The 20504-nt window shown below is 42.0% G+C and overlaps 1 protein-coding gene across 1 annotated transcript; it reads right to left on the minus strand.

Annotated features, from left to right (window-relative positions):
• Positions 1 to 777: 777 nt before the first annotated feature.
• Positions 778 to 17072, minus strand: LOC126398326 (protein NLRC3-like). The gene is made up of 8 exons (XM_050057560.1): positions 16993 to 17072; positions 11702 to 11853; positions 10939 to 11067; positions 9087 to 9215; positions 8029 to 8157; positions 3396 to 3634; positions 1832 to 3175; positions 778 to 1256 (listed from the first exon to the last, which is right to left on the minus strand). The coding sequence occupies exons 2-8, from the start codon at positions 11827 to 11829 to the stop codon at positions 778 to 780; spliced, it is 2577 nt and encodes an 858-aa protein (XP_049913517.1). The 5' UTR covers positions 11830 to 11853; positions 16993 to 17072.
• Positions 17073 to 20504: the final 3432 nt, after the last annotated feature.

The following is a 20504-nucleotide window of genomic DNA, read 5'->3' on the forward strand; positions in this document are numbered from 1 at the left end:
AATTTATAGATCAGTGCAGGCTTCTTTACTTTGTATTGCATTTATTATTGCTAAATAATAAATGCTTGTTTGTTCATTAATCAAAGGGAAAAAAATATACAAATGTTATGAGAAGATTTTGTACAGAAAGTATGTCATTGATTCAAAATAAAATATACAGAGCAATGTTATACTGTCTTCGCTTGCTGTCTTTAACAACTGCAAAATATTTACTGATGTGTGTTTGTTCAGTGGTGTAGTGATAGTTAATGAGGATGGTGTATTACTAGGTAGATGGGTAAGTTACAGAGGAGGAACTGGGTATACTCTCGTATAGATTCCAATGGCTTTTTGGCTGATAGGTGGGGACACTGTAAACAGCCAGAAAGAGAGATGGGTATATCCTGAATACCTGCTTATACCCTCCACGACACCATAACATGTGTCCCTTGAGACTATTTAAGATTGTAGATCTGACAATAGTCTCTGAACTGCAGCTGGTGTCCACTGACGGCTGTCTGTTAGGATAAAAGGCAGCACAATTTCATAACTGAACTTCCTTTGGCAGATTTTAATTAAGGTATCATCATACAAAGGAGGATATCTCAGAGATTGAAAATAAACTCTGAAATTGAAGAATAATTACAAATAAACACAGACTTAATCAACTAAAAATTCAACACCTTCTTAACAACTCATGACAAAACCAAACATTTTTGACAGGTGCATCACAAGCGTGTCGACATTTGAGGAACTCAACTCTTCATTGATTTAATTTGTCAATAATCACGCATGCACTTACACAGCCTTTCTGCAGTTCCTCACAGCTGGAATCAGTCTCAGTCGTCCGTCCTCTGATGTGTTGTACTTCTTCAGGTCCAACTCGTCCAGAACCTCCTCTGACATCTGAAGCATGTAGGCCAGAGCTGAGCAGTGGATCACAGAGAGTTCCTTCTTCGATCTGCTTCCTGACTTCAAGAACTCTTGGATCTCCTGATGAACTGAGTGGTCGTTCATCTCCGTCAGACAGTGGAAGATGTTGATGCTTCTGTCAGGAGAGATCTTGTCCAGGTTCATCTTCTTCAGGTCGTTCATGGCTCTCTGGATGACTTGTGGACTGTTGTTTGTCGGACCCAGCAGGCCTCCTAAGAGCCTCTGGTTGGACTCTAGAGCAAGGCCATAAAGGAAGCGAACACACAGGTCCAGGTGGCCATTTTTACTTTTGAGGGATTTTTCCATAGCTCTCTTCAGGAAGTCATCCAGTGATGAGACTGTGTCTACGTAATGATCAACATCTCGATCATCTTGGTCGTAATCATCTTGATCATCTTGGTCATAGAAATCATATCGGTCATCTTGGTCGTAATCATCTTGATCGTCTTGGTCGTAATAATCATCTTGATCGTCTTGGTCATAGAAATCATCTCGGTCATCTTGGTCATAGAAATCATCTCGATCATCTTGGTCATAGAAATCATCTCGGTCATCTTGGTCGTAAAAATCATCTCGATCGTCTTGGTCGTAAAAATCATCTCGATCGTCTTGGTCGTAATAAGCATCTCGATCATCTTGGTCATAATAATCATCTCGATCATCTTATCTCGATCATCTTGGTCATAATAATCATCTCGATCATCTTGGTCGTAGTCATCTCGATCGTCTTGGTCGTAAAAATCATCTCGATCGTCTTGGTCGTAATAATCATCTCGATCATCTTGGTCATAATAATCATCTCGATCATCTTGGTCGTAGTCATCTCGATCGTCTTGGTCGTAAAAATCATCTCGATCGTCTTGGTCGTAATAATCATCTAGATCGTCTTGGTCGTAATAATCATCATCAGTTTGATGACCAGACCTTTTCTGGGATGAGTGGCTCTTCTTTTCCCCAAAAAAAGCCCTCAGTAGCTCTGTGTTCTTGTTTGTGTAACAGTGGAACAGGTAGACTGCAGCTAGAAACTCCTGAACGCTCAGATGAACAAAGCTGTAGACAGTTTTACCAAAGATCACACTTTCTTTTTTGAAGATCTCTGTACAAATTCCTGAGAACACAGAGGCCTCTGTGACATCCAGACCACACTTCTCCAGGTCTTCTTGGTAGAACATGATGTTTCCTTTCTCCAGCTGTTCGAACGCCAGCCTCCCCAGCTTCAGAAGAACTTCCTTGTCAGCCTTCGTCAGCTCCTGAGGACTTGTCTCTTGTCCCTCATCATACTTCTGCTTCTTTCTCTTTGTCTGAACCAGCAGGAAGTGTGAATACATATCAGTCAGGGTCTTGGGCAGCTCTCCGCTCTGCTCTGTAGTCAACATGTGATCCAGAACTGTAGCAGTGATCCAGCAGAAGACTGGGATTAGACACATGATGTGGAGGCTCCTGGAGGTCTTGATATGGGAGATAGTTTTGCTGGACAGCTCTTCATCACTGACTCTCCTCCTGAAGTACTCGTCCTTCTGGGCGTCAGTGAAGCCTCGTACTTCTGTTACCCTGTCAACACATGCAGGAGGGATCTGACTGGCTGCTGCAGGTCGGGAAGTTATCCAGACCAGAGCCGAGGGAAGCAGCTTCCCCTGGATGAGGTTTGTCAACAGCATGTTGACTGATGACTTCTGTGTGACATCAGACACGACCCTCTTGTTCTTGAAATCCAATGACAGTCTGTTTTCATCCAGGCCGTCAAAGATGAACAGAACTTTCCAGACAGCGAGCTCCTCTGCTGTGACCTTCTGTAATGTTGGATGGAAAACACGGAGCAGCTTGAGAAGACTGTACTTCTCATCTCTGATCAAGTTTAATTCCCTGAATGAAAGCGGAATCACCAGACTGACATCTTGGTTTTCCAAACCCTCGGCCCAGTCCAGAGTAAACTTCCGTACGGAGAAGGTTTTTCCAACGCCAGCGACGCCGTTGGTCAGAACGACTCTGATGTGTTTCTGTTGACCAGGTAAGGCTTTAAAGATGTCATGACACTTGATTGGAGTGTCATGGAGGGTCTTCATCTTGGAAGTTGTCTCAAGCTGCCTCACCTCATGTTGGGTATTAACCTCTTCACTCTGTCCCTCTGTGATGTAGAGCTCAGTGTAGATCCTGTTGAGGCAGGTTTCACTTCCTGTTTCATCAGTTCCTTCAGTCACACGTTCACATCTCCTCTTCAGACTGATCTTATGTTCATCTAAAACCTCCTGCAGACCACTGTCCACTGAAAGAGGGGAACAATGTGAGACTGAACAAAAATATTTGAGAGAATCTTTAGTTCTTTTCATGACCAACACTAAAACAAGTGGCATAAAAAGTAAAATGTTTTAAATTTTATGATTTTTATACAAATCTTAATGTTTGTGCTGTACAACACACAAATAAACCAAGAAGAATCTTGTTTTCAGACATGAAGACATCAGCAGACAGATGGACAGTCTTACTTTGTACAATGCTGGTCTGACTGGCTGTCTGCAATCCAGCTCTTGTTCTGGATCTCTGTCCACACTGGGGACAGGAGTAGTCTCCTGATGAAGACAACTGGTCCCAGTAGGAGGTGATGCACTGTCTGCAAAACCAGTGTCCACAGCTGGTAGAGACTGGATCCTTCAGGACGTCCTGACACAAAGCACAGCAGGACGACTGTTCCACTACAGAAGCATGAGTCCTCTTCTTCTTCTCTCTGTGGAGATGAACACATTCTTTCAAGTGAAACACTGCATAAATGTAGGTGCGCAGATATCTTGTCTACTGGTTTGCACTTCTTGATGTTTCCAGCACCTTGCCAAAACTAAGCTGAGTGGAGCAGTGGTGGTTCTGCAGCAAATCAACTTTTGTAAACAACACAAATGTAAATTACTGTTCAAATATAAGAGAGGAGCTCTTGAATTAATGGATCAAAACCACACACCTCAGAGGTCAAATCCCATACCTCTACCTTGTAACTATATTAAAGTACTACCATGGTGTTTGCAAAGCTCACAACTCTCTGCAAAGACAGAGCACAGTCTATAGTCAGTTCTGTGAGCAGTCTCTCCAGGCTGTCGCAAATCTAACAAAAACTTTCCAGCGTTATGAACATCATCCAACAAGAGCACCTGGGAGTGCAAAGAGCTTGATTTAGACCAGGTCCTGACACCCATGTTTCTGCATTTTATTCACACAATCACTACAGTTCTAATATCTCGTGGCAGGCTTGGACTGGTCATCAGGCAATTCTGGCAAATGCCAGGCCACAACTAGCAATGTTGAAAAAAAAAAAATTGTAAGTTAAAAAAAAAAAAAAGAAAGACTTGACAGCTGTGGCCCACTTGATGTTGAAACAGTCCATCTGATTACGGGTTACACAGTCCCAAAGTTTTTAATACATTACCCATACTGTAAGGTAGGTCAAGTGGATAGGTCCATCATGTAATGTGTAATAGAGAATAATAACAACAGTCTGCCAGATGGACCCAAGGTTAATGACACAGGACAACAACATCAAGAATGCAGTGCATCTTCGGCAAAACCTGCAATAACATGAGGGGATAAAAGATGTGCCAGGCCCGGATTACAGCCTTGACAGTGGCAGTGACAACACAGGGCGCAGAAGCAACTTCTGCTGAGATGCAGGAGGACGCAGGCTCAGGGGGAAACCCACAGTGCCCAGAGCCTCCCATACCCAAGATTCCAGTGGCTGCTTCTCCATCCAGCAGTGCACAGTGCCTCCAAGTGACATCCTTATCAGCTGCCTGTGCTCCACTGGCCCAAACAAGGATCAAATGGCTCCAATGGTCCCCACAAAGAAAGCTGAGTGGCACCAGTTGGACAAAGACCTAAGTCACATCTTGAAACAAACTGCCAAAGGGGACGTCGACCGCCAACTGAAAACTATGGCCACCATCATAGTAAACACTACAGCTGAGCTACAGAGGCAGCCAGGTTCGCACCATCAGCCTATGCTACAAACTACAGAGAAATCCAGCAGATCAGGGGAGAACTCAAAGAGGTCAAGATGCAGTACAAGAAGGCAGGAGAGGGTGAGAAGACTGACCTAGCAGCTCTTCACCCTCTTCACCCTCCAGTGTCTGGACTCCCCAGGAACCTTTGCCAGGATCCTTTTTGTGGACTTCAGCTCTGCCTTCAATACAATCATCCCAGCTCCGCTACAGGACAAGCTCTCCCAGCTGAGTGTGCCTGACTCCACGTGCAGGTGGATTACTGACTTCCTGTCTGACAGGAGGCAGCACATGAAGTTGGGGAGACATGTTTCTGACACCGGACTATCAACACTGGATCCCCCCAAGGCTGTGTTCTTTCTCCTCTGCTCTTCTTCCTGTACACCAACAGCTGCACCTCCAGTCATCAGTCTATCAAGCTCTTGAAGTTCGCGGACGACACCACCCTCATTGGACTCATCTCTGACGAGGATGAGTCCACCAACAAGTGGGAGATTGACCACCTGGTGACCTGGTGCAGGCTGAACAACCTGGAGCTCAACGCACTTAAGATAGTGGAGATGGTTGTAGACTTCAGGAAGAACCCAGCCCTGCCCACCCCATCACCCTGTATGATTCCCCAGTCGACACTATGGAGTCATTTCGCTTCCTGAGGACCACCAAACCCCCAGGACCTCAAGTGGGAGCTGAACGTCAGCTCCCTTATAAAGAAAGCACATCAGAGGATGTACTTCCTGTGGCAGCTAAAGAAGTTAAACCTGCCAAAGACAGTGATGGTGCACTTCTACACTGCCATCATTGAGTCCATCCTCACCTCCTCCATCACCATCTGGTACGCTGCTGCCACTGCCAATGACAAAAGCAGACCGCAGCGTATCATTCGCTCCGCCGAGAAGGTGATTGGCTGCAATCTGCCCTCCCTCAAGGACCTGTACGCCTCCCGGACCCTGAGGCGTGCAGGAAAAATTGTGGCTGATCCCTCCCACCCTGGACACAAACTCTTTGAGACTCTCCCCTCTGGCAGGAGGCTGCGTTCCATCAGGACCAAAACCTCATGCCACAAAAACAGCTTCTTTCCATCTGCAGCTGGCCTCATCAACAAGACCAGAGACCCTCACCTATCTTGGTCATTCAACTGTCATACACTGCACACTGTTAAACTTGCACATCCGTACTTTGCACACAACCCTATTCATGTTTACAGTGTACGTATTTTTATATTATTATCATTATTATTATTATTACTTGCATTCAGATTTTATATTTAATTTTTAATTGTATTTCCTTTTTATACTTATGCTTCTAATTACTCTATTTTTTTTTTTTTATATTCTTTGTTATGGACCAATACACCAAACCAAATTCCTTGTATGTGAAAACCTACTTGGCAATAAAACTGATTCTGATTCTGATTCTGATTCTGATTCTCTTCAGGCAATCCTCAGGAAGGAGCATCTGACCCTGCTGAGAGGTTCAGAATGAGGAGGAGGAAGAGGACGAGAAGGAGAGCAGCATTCATGGCCGACCCCTTCAAGCTGATAAACAGCTGCTTGGCCAGAAGGTCAATCAACGGTTCATTGATGATCACCTCAAGTGCACCTACAATGACACCAGGAGAACCAAACCACTGGGTCCATGTAATGCACTGATAACTCCACAGTGGACTCCAGTCTGGAGAAGCCCTTCCTGAGTGCAGTGGAGGGGTGAGATCTAGCTCAGCACCAAGTGGAGTGCCCTAAAAGGTCTATAAGAGCTGCCTGAGGCTACTCCACTGGCTTTGGAGGGCCTCAAAGGTGATCTAGAGGCGACGGAAGGTCGGCCAGTCATTAAGATATGCTGAGAGGAGGTTTATATACCATATGAGAAGAGATTTGAGATTACTGAATTTTTGATCATCTCCATGCAAGGTCTTCTTCAGCTGGTGGCCAAGAGACTCTCCACCTTTTTGCTGAGTAACAACTACATTGACACATCAGTACAAAAGGGAGGCATACCGGGGTTCAATAGGCATCTTGAACACACAGGCATGGCGACCCAGCTTATCAGGGAGGTAAGAGAGGGCAAAGGGGACCTGGCTATACTGTGGCTAGATCTTACCAAAGCCTATGGCTCAATAACCCACAAGCTGGTCAAGGCTGCACTTTAGAAACACCACATATCCCAGAAGGTGAAAGACTCCATTCTGGACTTTTACAGCAAGTTCAGCTCAAGGATCTTTTCTGGCCTCTAGCATCTGACTGGAACCAGCTGGAAGTTGTGATCACCAGGTACACCATCCCTCTCTCTTTGCACTAGCAAAGAACATGCTGTTCAAGCCAGCAGAAATGCCAGGGCCCCCTCAGCAAGTCGAGAGTAAGGCAACCACCAATCAGAGCCTTCATGGATGGTAACAACACCAGCAGTGCCAGGAGCCAGGTGGATCCTCCAAGGTCTGGAAAGCTCATGTCATCGGCATGCAAAAGTTTAAAACCTGCAAAGTCCCGTCCCTCAGTTTTGAAGAGACCAAGGGTCACTAGTTCAGAGTAAGAGAAGATCAGTTCCCATCTGTCATGGAAAAACAGTGAATAGTCTTGGGAATGTATTCAACTACAGCCTGAAGGTGGCCTCATGCCATGAAAATATGAAGGAAGTGGAGGGTAGTCAAGTAGAAAGAAGCTTGGTAGAAGCACCAGGTCTTTGTTGGGAATGTGGCGCAGGACAGGGCTGGACATGGTGGCTCAACATCAACCTGATATGACACTGCCATCAGTAAGGAAAGGTGGAGGCTGGTGCAGCAACAGGATAAAGTAGTAACACTTAATAAGTATTAACTGCTGCTTCAATCACGTCCCAGGTTTTTGTATCGTGTTGTGATGCTGAGCCATTTTTTAATTTCTGTTTTTCTCTATGATCATTTCCCTTTTTCTCTCACTGTTTATTTCACTCTCTACCGTGTGTGTCCAATAAAACTGTGCCACAGATTTTACAGCAGCTTCTCTCTATAATTTCAGACTCAGTTTTCTTTGCTTCAGAGACAAATCATCAGCATGTTTGTTTAAATATCAGCTCCTTCTTCACATATTGTAACAATGTGAACAGAAAAAATATAGAAAAGTTTGAAAACACTGAATGCCAAATCGTCTTCAGGTCAGCTTACAGTAGAAACCGTCTCCCATGATGCTTTGTGTCTGAGGGTCCAGGTTCATTACTGAAGTATGGAGGTTCCTCTTTGGAAAAGTCACTCTTCATGGACAGAGAGCTGGATACTGGAGACTCTGTTTTCTGTCTGTGGAAACAACAAATGTTTTGATCATTAGAACTTGTAAAGAGCAGAGCTAACGTTAGCATGATCATGATTTAATAACAACAGATACTTTTGTTTATTTCTCCCATAACTGTTTATCTTCTCTGTAAATATAATTCAGTTTTTCTTCTTTCTTCCTTTAGTTCTACTTTTATGTCGTCTACTTTGTTCTTTTCTGTTCTAATTTAAATATTTGTTTATGCATTTTTTATGTGTATCAGATACAAGTCAACATTTAGACAATCTCAGAACCCATAAGCTATCGGTCTGATGACGATTTAGCCTCTGGGGGCAACGGCCAATATTTGGAGGGTTCCAGTGTAGCCAGCAGATATCTAGATAACGTATATACAAGCTGAGACTTCCTCACCTGCGCGCCAGTCATTGATCTAGATCTGATTAGCAACTCGAGACATGAGAATGGAGTTGAAGTTGAGAGACAATATCTACAACCAAAATATTTCACAAGTATCCAGTTGCATATGAATCCAGATGAATTAGAAAAACAGATAAATCTTTGTCAAACATTAGCCAGTCGGTTAAGAGACTGCATTTTGACCAGTGTGATTCATCTCCTTGGCTCTCCACATGGACTGTTTACCTGTCCTGCATGTGACCAAACCCTGCTCAAACATGTCAGCACTACAAATGGAAAACAGAATGCTTCTGATTCTAAACTCCTGTTCCCTTAACAACAGATTCTGCATTCATATACAGATATCTGTTTCTACAGATTAACATTTAGCTTAATATAAGTATCAGGTCGGACTCGGACAGGGCCCCAAATTTTTTTTTGATCAGGTTATCCTGAGGGCCTGAATAGACACACCTCATGTAGTTATAAAAGAACAGAGTTGAGGTGCAGAGCATCAGATAACATTAAACACTGAGTCATCTTCAGCTCAGCTTACAGTAGAAACCGTCTCCCATGATGCTTTGTGTCTGAGGGTCCAGGTTCATTACTGAAGTATGGAGGTTCCTCTTTGGAAAAGTCACTCTTCATGGACAGAGAGCTGGATACTGGAGACTCTGTTTTCTGTCTGTGGAAACAACAAATGTTATTATCATTAGAACTTGTAAAGAGCAGAGCTAACGTTAGCATGATCATGATTTAACAACAACAAATACTAAATATTTCTCCCATAACTGTTTATCTTCTCTGTAAATATAATTCAGTTTTTCTTCTTTCTTCCTTTAGTTCTGCTTTTATGTACTTTGTTCTATTTTTTATTTTTTAAATTCTATTCTAATTTAAGTATTTCTCTTAACATGTCCTGTGTGTGTGTGTAGTGTTGAGCAGGCTGTTATTTCAAGCGTGTCAGATACATCTTGGAACAAGTCCGCTATTGGACAACAATTTAGCCTCTGAAGGGAACAGCCAACATTTGGAGGGTTCCGATGGAGCTGGTTCATATCCGACCAGGACTTCCTCTCCTGTTGGCTGCTCACTGTTCACAGCCAATTAGCAACTTTAGAACAAGGATGGAGTTGAGAGACAACGTCCATGACCAGATTGTTTCCCAAGTGTTTTCAAGTTGAATCCAGATGATCTTTAAAAAAGCTAATAAAAAGTGAAATCATTGTCACACAATAGTCAGTTGGTTTTAAAAACACGTTTTGGCTAATGCGTTCTGCCTCTTTTGTTCTGCACACAGACTGTTTACTTGTCCTGCATGCGACTAAAAGCCACCGCTCACCAGTGCGATGCAAATATATGGTGTGGAAATACAGAAAATTTGCATGCAGATTTTCATGACAACTATGCACACTGGGTCCTGTGCGAATGATCAATGTTGTCATGTTCCATTTTTGTTAAGAAAAAATAAAGAGTTTTCTCTTAAAGAGTGTCTGTGTCCACTCCACACAACAAAAACCTATCCAGATAGAGAATGTTATCCTAAAAACTAAAAACTAACCACTGCTCCAAAATTCTGTTTCTACAAATAATACACCCTCTCTCTGCAGTTCCAAAGATTCATGGCCTGCGACTACACCACTCAGTAACTCACCAACTACATCACTCAGTAACTCACCAACTACACCACTCACTAACTCACCAACTACACCACTAATAATAATAATAATTAGCCATGTGCTTTTGCTTGTTTGAGATGTGACCAACATATATCATTAGCAAGTGCATATCAGCTACATTAGCATCTGTATCATAACAGCTGAAGCAAAAACAAAATGAAAAGACAGTCACCATTTTTTGGCAGCAAGCTAGCTACAGTATGACCTGGAGGTATGGCATCAGCTGGGACAAAGGCGTTCATTAGTCAAACAGATATTTCCGCAGGCAGAAATCTGCTGAAATCAAAGATCATCTGAATGTTTTCTTTCCCACATAACTGTTACACAAGGGTTTGCAAACATTCCTGAGAACTATAAAATCAGTTTCTATAAGTTTCAAAGTGAAGTTTTCGGACAAAAATTGGTGCTTGGTGTGAAACGACTATAAAGCCTGCTCAAACTTGACTGGTGGAATGGACCAAAAACAGAAACCAGAACGGTAATATTGATAATAAAAATCTTGTTTTGCCGTATATAGATTCTGCATTGTAAACAGATATCTGTTTATAGATATTAACAATGAGATAGATATAAGTATCGGGTCGGACTCAGTTCAGGCCCAGAAAACTTTTTTGATCAGGTTATCCTGAGGGCCTGAATAGACACACCTCATGTAGTTATAAAAGAACAGAGTTGAGGTGCAGAGCGTCAGATAACATTAAACACTGAGTCATCTTCAGGTCAGCTTACAGTAGAAACCGTCTCCCATGATGCTTTGTGTCTGAGGGTCCAGGTTCATTACTGAAGTATGGAGGTTCCTCTTTGGAAAAGTCACTCTTCATGGACAGAGAGCTGGATACTGGAGACTCTGTTTTCTGTCTGTGGAAACAACAAATGTTTTGATCATTAGAACTTGTAAAGAGCAGAGCTAACGTTAGCATGATCATGATTTAATAACAAATACTTTTGTTTATTTCTCCCATAACTGTTTATCTTCACTGTAAATATATTTTTTTCCTTCTTTCTTCCATTCGTTCTACTTGTATGTACTTTGTTCTGTTCTAATGTTTTATTCTATTTTATCTAAATATCTGTGTATACATGTCCTGTGTGTGTGTTCAGTGTGGAGGGGATTCAGCTGCAGTTTATTGTGGGATTGTGGTGTACAGTTGTAATAAAGTGGCTGAACTTTGTACCTTGAACCAGTTTATGGCTCAAGTAGCTTGTAAAAATAAGGTGTGTCAGTTTTAGTGGCTACAGCTGTAGTTTCAGTGTGTCAGATCCTCTGTAGTCAACAGATAGGTAAAATACCAAGTCAGATTCTGTATCAGCAGAAACTCTTTTTAAAGGACTCAGATCAGGTCCGGAAACATTTGACGGGGACACCTGTAGACTGTGACTGCATACAATTAAAAAACCTTTATGTAATTATGACAGAACGCAGCTGTGGTGTAGGACATCAGATAACATTAAATAACTGAATCTCCAGTTTACAGGAGGAAGAGTTTCTTACTGTGTGTCTGAGGGTTCAGCTTCATCACTGAAGTGTAGAGGGTTTCCTTTGGACTGATCACTCTGCATGGACAGACAGCTGGGGACCGGAGACACTGCTCTGTCCTCTGCTTCTCCTAAATCACTCATCTTCTCAATCTGAGAGCAAAACACCTGAAACACACACACACACACACACACATACACACACACTATAAATTTATTTTTACATTAGTTTGATCAAAAACATACATCGTTAATCTAAATATGATTTATCCTTTATATATTTACACCTGCTATTGATATGTGTCTCATCTGACGTCTACTTAACAACCTCTTTTGGAAACTCCTGCTTATCTATTGTGAAGATGATCTGTGGGGCACCTCAGGGCTCTGTCCTTGAACCACTACTGTTTCTCTCTGTGTTACCCCTGTGGCGTGTCATCGGCAGACATAACCTCCTGAGACCCTGAGTCCTCATATGAGGACATCACATTCTGGGTTTGCTGCACCTCATACTACATTCTGCTTCACAAAGACCTGTTGTGACGACCTGTCAATCATGGACACTTTTTGTGCCATCTAGTGGTAGTGAGAGGACAATACATTAGTACACGTTAAAACAAGATGGCAGCCATCTCTGCCAAGTCAGTCTGCAGCCGATCCTGACACATAAGTGGACAAGGACCAAAACCTGATCAGATTTAATAGTTGAAACTTGTTTATTTGTGATTAATGATGTTTGTAGTTTGATATGGCAACACATTTACCAATTTAAGCAACAGCAACAAGCTTTCATAATGGGACCAATCAGGTGTGACAGACTGTGACTATAGACAAAAGGACATTCATTGCTCGGAGTATGAAATGAGGAAAATCCATCCAGACTTACAAAACAAACAAATGAACAAAAACATCCTCACATGAGGGCATCAATTTTTTTTCTCCAAAACTACTTCCTGTTCAAAGACAGTGTTTTTTTAATACTTATCAGGTCCTATTTGAAATGCAGACCAAACAAGCTGATGTCTCAGGAGGGTAATGTAAGTTTCAATTCGTACGCAGATGACACACAGTTGTATCTTTCTTTTAACCACAATGACTTTTATCAAATCAACAACAGCTGCATCCTCGACTTTAAACGCTGGATGGTTCAGAGCTCCTCGCAGCTAAATATAAAGACCACGGTAATTCCCCTGTTAAAGGGTTTTTTTGGGGAGTTTTTCCTTATCAGCTGTGAGGGTCCTAAGGACAGAGGGATGTCGTATGCAGGCAAATTGTGATCTGTGATATTGGGCTTTATAAATAAAATTGATTGATTGATTGATTGATTGATCGATTGATTGATTCGTACACTTCAAATTATCTCGGCTCACTGTCCCAAAATATATCCCCAAAAAATGTAAAAAAAACCAAACAGTTATGTTATGTCTAACATCTTGGAGAGAGCCATCCCTCACTCACAGTGTCTGCTGTTACTCAATGACACTTCCTCCCTAGAGCTAACCACCAATGAAAGGCGTCTACTGCTAGCTGGTCTTACAGCGGCCAAAAGGATGGTTGCTTGCCGGTGGAAACCACCACACACACTGTCGGTGAGGGAGTGGCTCTCTTCATTCCGGGATATTGCACACTTGGAGCTTTTCACAGCACGTTTACATTATGCCAAAGCACGAAACATAAATTTACTTGAGAAAATTAGTGCACTATTATAACCTTTGGTCAACTGTCTTTTACCTATGATTCCATGTGTTTGCTATCTTGCTTGCATGTCCAGAATACTTTACATACTGTATGTACATTCTTTGTTCATTTTTTATAGATATACATATACTTCTGTGTATTCTAATTGCTATTTCTGTGGATATCATTGTGAATGATGGAGGAAATTAGCATTATTATGTGTCATCAGGTGTCTTAATGTTGTTGGTTTATAAAGATAACAGGATTCCTGGGTAACAAGGGGAAGGGGTTAGGGTAGGTTATACTAGTAACGTTCTTATGGTATGTTTATCCTCTTTTTTTTGTCTGTTTTGTTTTTGTGGGTTTTCTTTTTATTATTTATTTATCTATTTATTTTGTCGTTGTTCTTTTTCTCCTTTTACTTATACACACTTTATTTTTGATCCACCATGTCAGTGGTCAGAGGGGGGAAGTGGTTGCTGGGAAGGAAAATAAGAGGACAGGAACGGTAAAGAAACTCTTGTTGCACTGCTTCCATTCTCGGTGCCCTCTGTGTCAGTGCTGTGATCATGTTGCTATCATAAATCATCAATAAAAAATTGATCACAAAAAAAAAAGTATGTTGTCTTTCCAATAGAACACATTTTGAGACAGAGTTTTAATGTCTTATACCCAGGCGCGCCGGATTCAATTCAGAAGTGGGGGGGCCAAAAAGTGCTGTGCGTCTGGGGCTTGTCACCGTGTGGGCGTGGCTACCTGTGTAATGTCCAGTTAATAATAGGGACTAGTTAAAGGTGCGTAGTGATCAGGGATTGAAGTACAGCCTGAGTTGAGTGTGAGCTTGCGCAACAGCGGCAACAGTGTGTTTTAGTGAAAGCAGCAGTATCTTGCAGCAAGTTACAGCTCGTCCTCTCTCATTAAAAAGATGGTGAAGAAAGACAAAGAGTCAGATAATGTATTTAATCACGAACTTTATATTGGGAGAAAAAAAGCAAACAGTTTATTTCTTAACAGTGTTTGCATGAAACCTGAACACTTTGAACCCTTTATGGATAGGGCTGTACCCAGATATTTGGATATTTGGATATTCGAATATTCGTTTCTATGGGTAGGTATTCGTTATGAAAATCTGGTATTCGATATTCTTTTTTTTTTTTTACATATTTTTATATAGCTGTTTTTTCGTTATCTTTTGAATTTAATATGAATTATGGAACCATTTTTGTCAAAGTTTGTTTCCCCCGTTTTGTACAATAAATTATTGTGTACAGTTTCAACAAGTTTCTTTTGGAGTGCGTGACACAAGTGTGTTTTGAAAACGATCACGGACTGTCACCTGCTCAACACGTCAGTACCTTCGGATGCCGTGACAGTAATAGCCTAATGATTGTAATAATAATAATAATGTCAAACTATCATTTACAGCCCGATTTAACAGACGATCACTGCTGCCCGACCCGCAGGTCCATTTGCGGGTCCCACGGGTTACGGGTCGACCCGCGCATCACTACTCAGCTCAGTCTATAAGGCTGTACACAACAGTAAGGCTATAGACATTATATTCTATTCAGGCTGGCAGAACCAGCAGCACATCGGCTCTACAGTGCACGGCACTGCTGATTCACCATTTTATTGCAGCACAGAGTGTCTGCCAGCAACCAGTTACTTGCAGAGGCTTCCTACAACTTGTTTCAACGGTTCTGATTTAATCAGAAGACAAATTAAACAGGATGACTAGCCAATGTGAAAATCAAAAGAAAGCACAGAATAATGTACTGAAGGAGACTGTTGTGCCATCACATTTTTTTGTGGTTTGAGAGCAAAGATCCGGTCGCCGCTGTGCAAAACTCCGCAATACAATTCTCAAACTTGATTGAAGATCAATTTCAGAGTGGGGCTGGTTCGGAACGGCGGTGTTTCGAAATGGAGGGCTGTCCCCTGTTGGAACATTGTGCGCACACAGCCCTTCACCACCTGGATCCTAAAATAAACACCTGTTCTATTACATAATCATGCTTCCGTGTTGCGCCATTCATAAAGATCCTATTTCTGTCATTCAAATAACAAGAATTGTGGTTTAATACTCTTAATTAGGCTATAACAGCCAACTTATTGAAAAATGACGGGTTTAAATCATAATTAAAATCCCTTCATAATTTAAATCCCGTCCCGGACATAACGTGCACGGGCTCCGGCTGGGTCGGGCTGGATTTTTTGGGCCCGATCTAAGCTCTATTAGCCGCTCTCGTTTCCCCTGAGCCGCCTCAAGTGCCTGCTCTCGCCCTGCAGCTACGCGGAGTCCCTCCAGATCAAAACGCCGCTCCACATCTGTGCGCAGCAGGTCCAGGGCCTCTGTAGCCTATGTAGTCAGGCAGGCTGCATATCACATCAAAAGCACAGATCTATGCATTCATGATATGAAAGAGATAAATGTAAGTCAGACAAATTGAGTTTAAATTCAGATTCTTTATTTTAGATAGGCCTACAATTTGGCTCGCTTTTTGATTTATTTCTATTTTTTATAACTGGGGAGTTCTTACAATATGGTGCCAGGGTTAGTGGGGATTACTGCTAGGTGCTGTTGGATAGAGCCAGATGGCTGAGAGTCTACCCAGAGCCTGCCGAGGATGCTCGAGGCTTTACCAGGCTGGTGAGGCAGTAACAGGTGCGCACAATTGAGTGCCTGCTGGAGGCTGTATCTTTCTCTCTATGGCCCCTCTCTGTATTTTACCTACCGTATGAGTGGAAGTGAAGAGTGAAAGTCTTTTTTACCGTAAGTAATGTAATATAGGGACCTTTGATTCGGCTTAAAAATAATGTGGCAGGAGGGCAAAAGTGGGGGGGCCAATGGCCCCCTGGCCCCCCTGCTTCCGGCGCTGTTGCTTATACCTGTATTTGGGGCAGTGGGTCACTCTAGCTAACAGTTAGCTAACATTGCTAGCCAGCCAGAGTGACATCAACCAGTGTTTGCACCTGTTTGAATTGAAGTCTCTGAGAGAAGCTAGCAGGGCGACAGAGTGTTTGTTAGCTCAGTCAAAGCACGACTTTTAGTGTCATGTTTAGGAATAGCTCTTGAGATAATTTTATGTAAATTATATCAGATTTTTGTACCATCCTTACTCTTAATATCATCATCTTATCATCAGGATAAATATCAAGATCAATCAATATGAAAAATGTGATAATCCAAAACCAAAGTTTAGACATAAATGATATGATAATATCATGTTCAGCAGCAGAGATAAGACCCCTGAATTTACTTTGACCCACTGAGTATATTTCAGTATATGTTTAATATTATTTGAGTGTCTCTAACGATGACATAAAACCTTGAATTATTACTATTACAATTTCCCCCTGAGTCAAACCACAGACTGGACTAAACAATAAACTCTGACTCTGTTTGAAATCCAACAAATAATCTGACTTCAGACAGACGCTGTTCAGTTCCTCTATTTTCACTACGTAACTGTGATAACTCAGAAAAAGACAAAAGACAAACATTTACAGACGTCACTTTGTGCTCTCAGATGTGACATCAATCAGGTGTGTCCTTTCTCATAATATAATCGAAACAATTCTTCAGCACAGATCAGCAGATTAAAGGTAATGATATCAGATAACACTCACCTGCCTCAGACGTCCTGCTGTGTGGAGCTCAAACTGAAGTCTGAACAAACTGACATCACCCTTTACGACCAGAGCCCTTCCCTGTTTCCTGTGTTTGAGGAAATGAAACTAGAAAACAGATTAGGAGGGAGGAGGAGGAGGAGGAGGAGGAGGAGGAGGAGTCAGTCACACAGCGTCAGCTCTCATTTTTTATTTCTCCGTAGAAAATGACAAATACATTAATTTATTGATTGATTGGGGAACACTCTAACAACAGTCCAACTACATCAAAACATCTGTTTACAAAGTCTCACACAGCTCATTTATTACATCAAACTTGTCTTCACAAACACGAGACTCTTCACTGAAACATGACCATTACCTAAAGAGAAAGTGAAACTTATCTGAACTCAGATACTGAAGTTTTCAAGATTAAATCAGGGCTTGGCAGCCTTTGCTATCAAAATGTTCATGGCGGTGATTAGCTAACAGAAGAAGAAGCTAACAGCTGACTGAACAGCCCGTCCTGTATAACACACAATGAGATGTTCATGTTTTTAGCTGTTTGTCTGTACAGCGATCGAACACTGACAGCTACAACATTTTAATTCAACAATTCCACAAGACACAGCAGAGATTTATCAACAACAACGTCAGCATATTTGGTTTTTAGTAATTCAGCATATTTTGTCCATATTTCAACAATGTTTGAGTTTTTCTGCACAGACTGAAAACATTTTAAAGATAAATGGAAAATGTTCAAATCAACCTTTGAATATTATGAGACTGATGTCACAGATCAGACACAACACGTAAACTCAGGACCCAGCAGGGACGTCCCACAGCAGCACTGGGAACAACCCAGTCAAGTCAAGCAGGCAAACTGGGTCAGGAAGCAGCAGCAGCTCTGCAGAGACACTGATCTGCTCTGCTGCTGAAACTGTGATGTCACACGCTGAATGATGTTCAGAATCAGGGTCGCACTGACATACGGGGACCAAACTGGACCTCAGGAGGGTCAGAGACAGTGTGTCCAACCCTCTGGTCCTCGAGCCTCCAGTGTGTTCACAGAGTTCCTCTAATCGTCCTCTCTGAGACGCTGAAACATGTTTCCTGTCCATATCATCATGAGATAAAATAAAATCTACACACACTCCTGCTGCAGAGCGTAAATCTTCACAGCTGTGATTCATTCTCATTAAAACTACTCTCATTACAAAAAGCCTCCAGCTGCTGAAACACTTCCTGTGTGATCAGGGCCAAACTGTATTTTATATGCTGGACTCGCTCATGTTTAATTGATCGTCTTTAACTATTGTACGCTGTGTATTCTTGGATGCCTGTTAACAAAATGTAAAGTGGCCGACGATGAAAATGAGCTTTTAGCTAACTCGTGTCCCTGTAAATGAAACTGACCCTTCTTAAATAAAACATAAACACTGACGCATCAGAGGACGGATGCTCCTGTTGTGGACAACAAATCCACATTGACATCAGCAGAAGGAGAGCTAGTTAACGTTAGCTGTTAGCACTCAGCTGTTAGCACTCAGCTGTTAGCACTCAGCTGTTAGCAATTAGCGTTTAGCCAGTCACCATAACTAGCAGGGGGAACACATAAGCTGTGAGCCTGCTTCGCCTTAAGCTTTTCCCAGCTGACCCAGAGCCGGTCGCGGCGCACCATCAAGGCAGAAATACGCCCGCCGGGAGCCATTCAGCACCGCGGACCGTCGGACTAATGGAATGTCAGACCAATGACATGGACCCACTAGCAGCTGATGGAGGTTGCATTGAACTTTATCTCAATCAAGCTGTTTTCGGTAAAAAATGAGTATTAGGTGAACGTTAATTTTAACATTCTCATGATGTGTTCACTGCAATTCAGTAAAATTGAGTTTTTGGAGAGAAACTTCATTAAAGGGGAACTAACGTTGCTTTCAACCTGGGCCCTATTTTCCGATCTCCTTTTGTCTAAATGAGTGATAGGATGTTCAATATGTGACATTTCTCCAGTATGAAGCTAGGGCTGACCTGCCTGCAGCCCGTGAGCGTGCGCTATATTAAATAATAGGGCACTCATCAAATTCAAATGGCTCATCCAGATCCAGTTGGTCAAAATCAGGTAAAAATTCGGACATGTTTGTTGTGACAAGTCAAAACACTCACTCAGAGAGTGAAAGTCTGGCTCTGAAATATCACGTCTCGCGAGATTTGAGTTGTTGCAGGAAGTTACCGCTGGAGCGAGCTTACAAACGCGACTGTTTGGAGTAGTCATGGCTGAATTCTGACCCGATTTTGACCAACTGGATCTGGATGAGCCATTTGAGTTTGATGAGCACCCGTATTTATTTGAACACGGAGTACACAGACGAGGAGAGAGAGGGAGCAGCAACGGGCAGAGGAACATGTCTGAATCCAGCTAAAGTTAAACACAGACGTTCATTTCTCCTTTCCGTTATGTTGTCAGATAATTATACTAACAATCCGAGCCTATCTGTGTGAAAAAAACGCACTTTTAGTGGACGTGTTTTGACGTTGTTTGACGCTGTCTGAGTGCCCTATTATTTAATATAGCGCGCGCTCACGGGCTGCAGGCAGGTCAGCCCTAGCTTCATACTGGAGACATGTCACATATTGAACATCCTATCACTCATTTAGACAAAAGTAGATCTGAACATAGGGCCCAGGTTGAAAACAATGTTAGTTCCCTTTAAGTTCAGCTGCCTGAAGGAGAAATCTGTTATGAACAATATGAGATAGATGTTAGAGAATGAATTATGATTTATTTGCAGTAAAAATACTTTTAAAGCAGTTATTTTTAAAATGTTTTCATCTGTCAGGTTATATTAAAGGTTGTCAGGGTTCCCACACATTTTCACTGATGAATTTTGTCCATATATTTATTTCTGGAAAATCAAAGTGCGTGCGCTCACTATCTTTACTCACAAGTTTGACATTCCCACCGATAACGAGCACTTATTCGTACTCTGCAAAGTGTCACTTTAGGATAAGTTGTTTTGTAATGTTTGACAAGTTTTTATGTTTTTATGAACATATTTTAAACAGCAGCCAAAACAATGTACATTTTATATTCCAGATCATTTCCAGGCCCTTGAAAACAACGTGTGTTTTTTTTTAAAACTGTAGGAACCCTGGGTTGTTTCATAAGTTTGTATTATTGAATCTGTGTTCATTGAAGATGTAATGAAGGGATTAAATACTTAAAAACCGTTCAGTACTTTTTTTATATGGAAGTTTTTTTTTGTTTCACTGGGACAGAAGGAGGAATAAACAACAACAACAACAACAATAACAACAAAAACACCATTGATCTTATAAAGGTAGGTATCAGTCGAGGTCACACTGTGACATGTTAGTTTGACAGCGCTTCACAGCTGCAGCAACATCACCAACAGTAAGTGACAGAATGCTGCCCCCTGCTGGAGATCTGTGATTCAACACCACAGCTTCAGTCACAATAAATCCACTGTCACAGTCTGAGCTCATCGACAGTTATAAAACCTTTAACTGCTTGA

This window comes from Epinephelus moara, chromosome 12 (genome assembly GCF_006386435.1).
Source record: "Epinephelus moara isolate mb chromosome 12, YSFRI_EMoa_1.0, whole genome shotgun sequence".
Lineage (NCBI taxonomy): Eukaryota > Metazoa > Chordata > Actinopteri > Perciformes > Serranidae > Epinephelus > Epinephelus moara.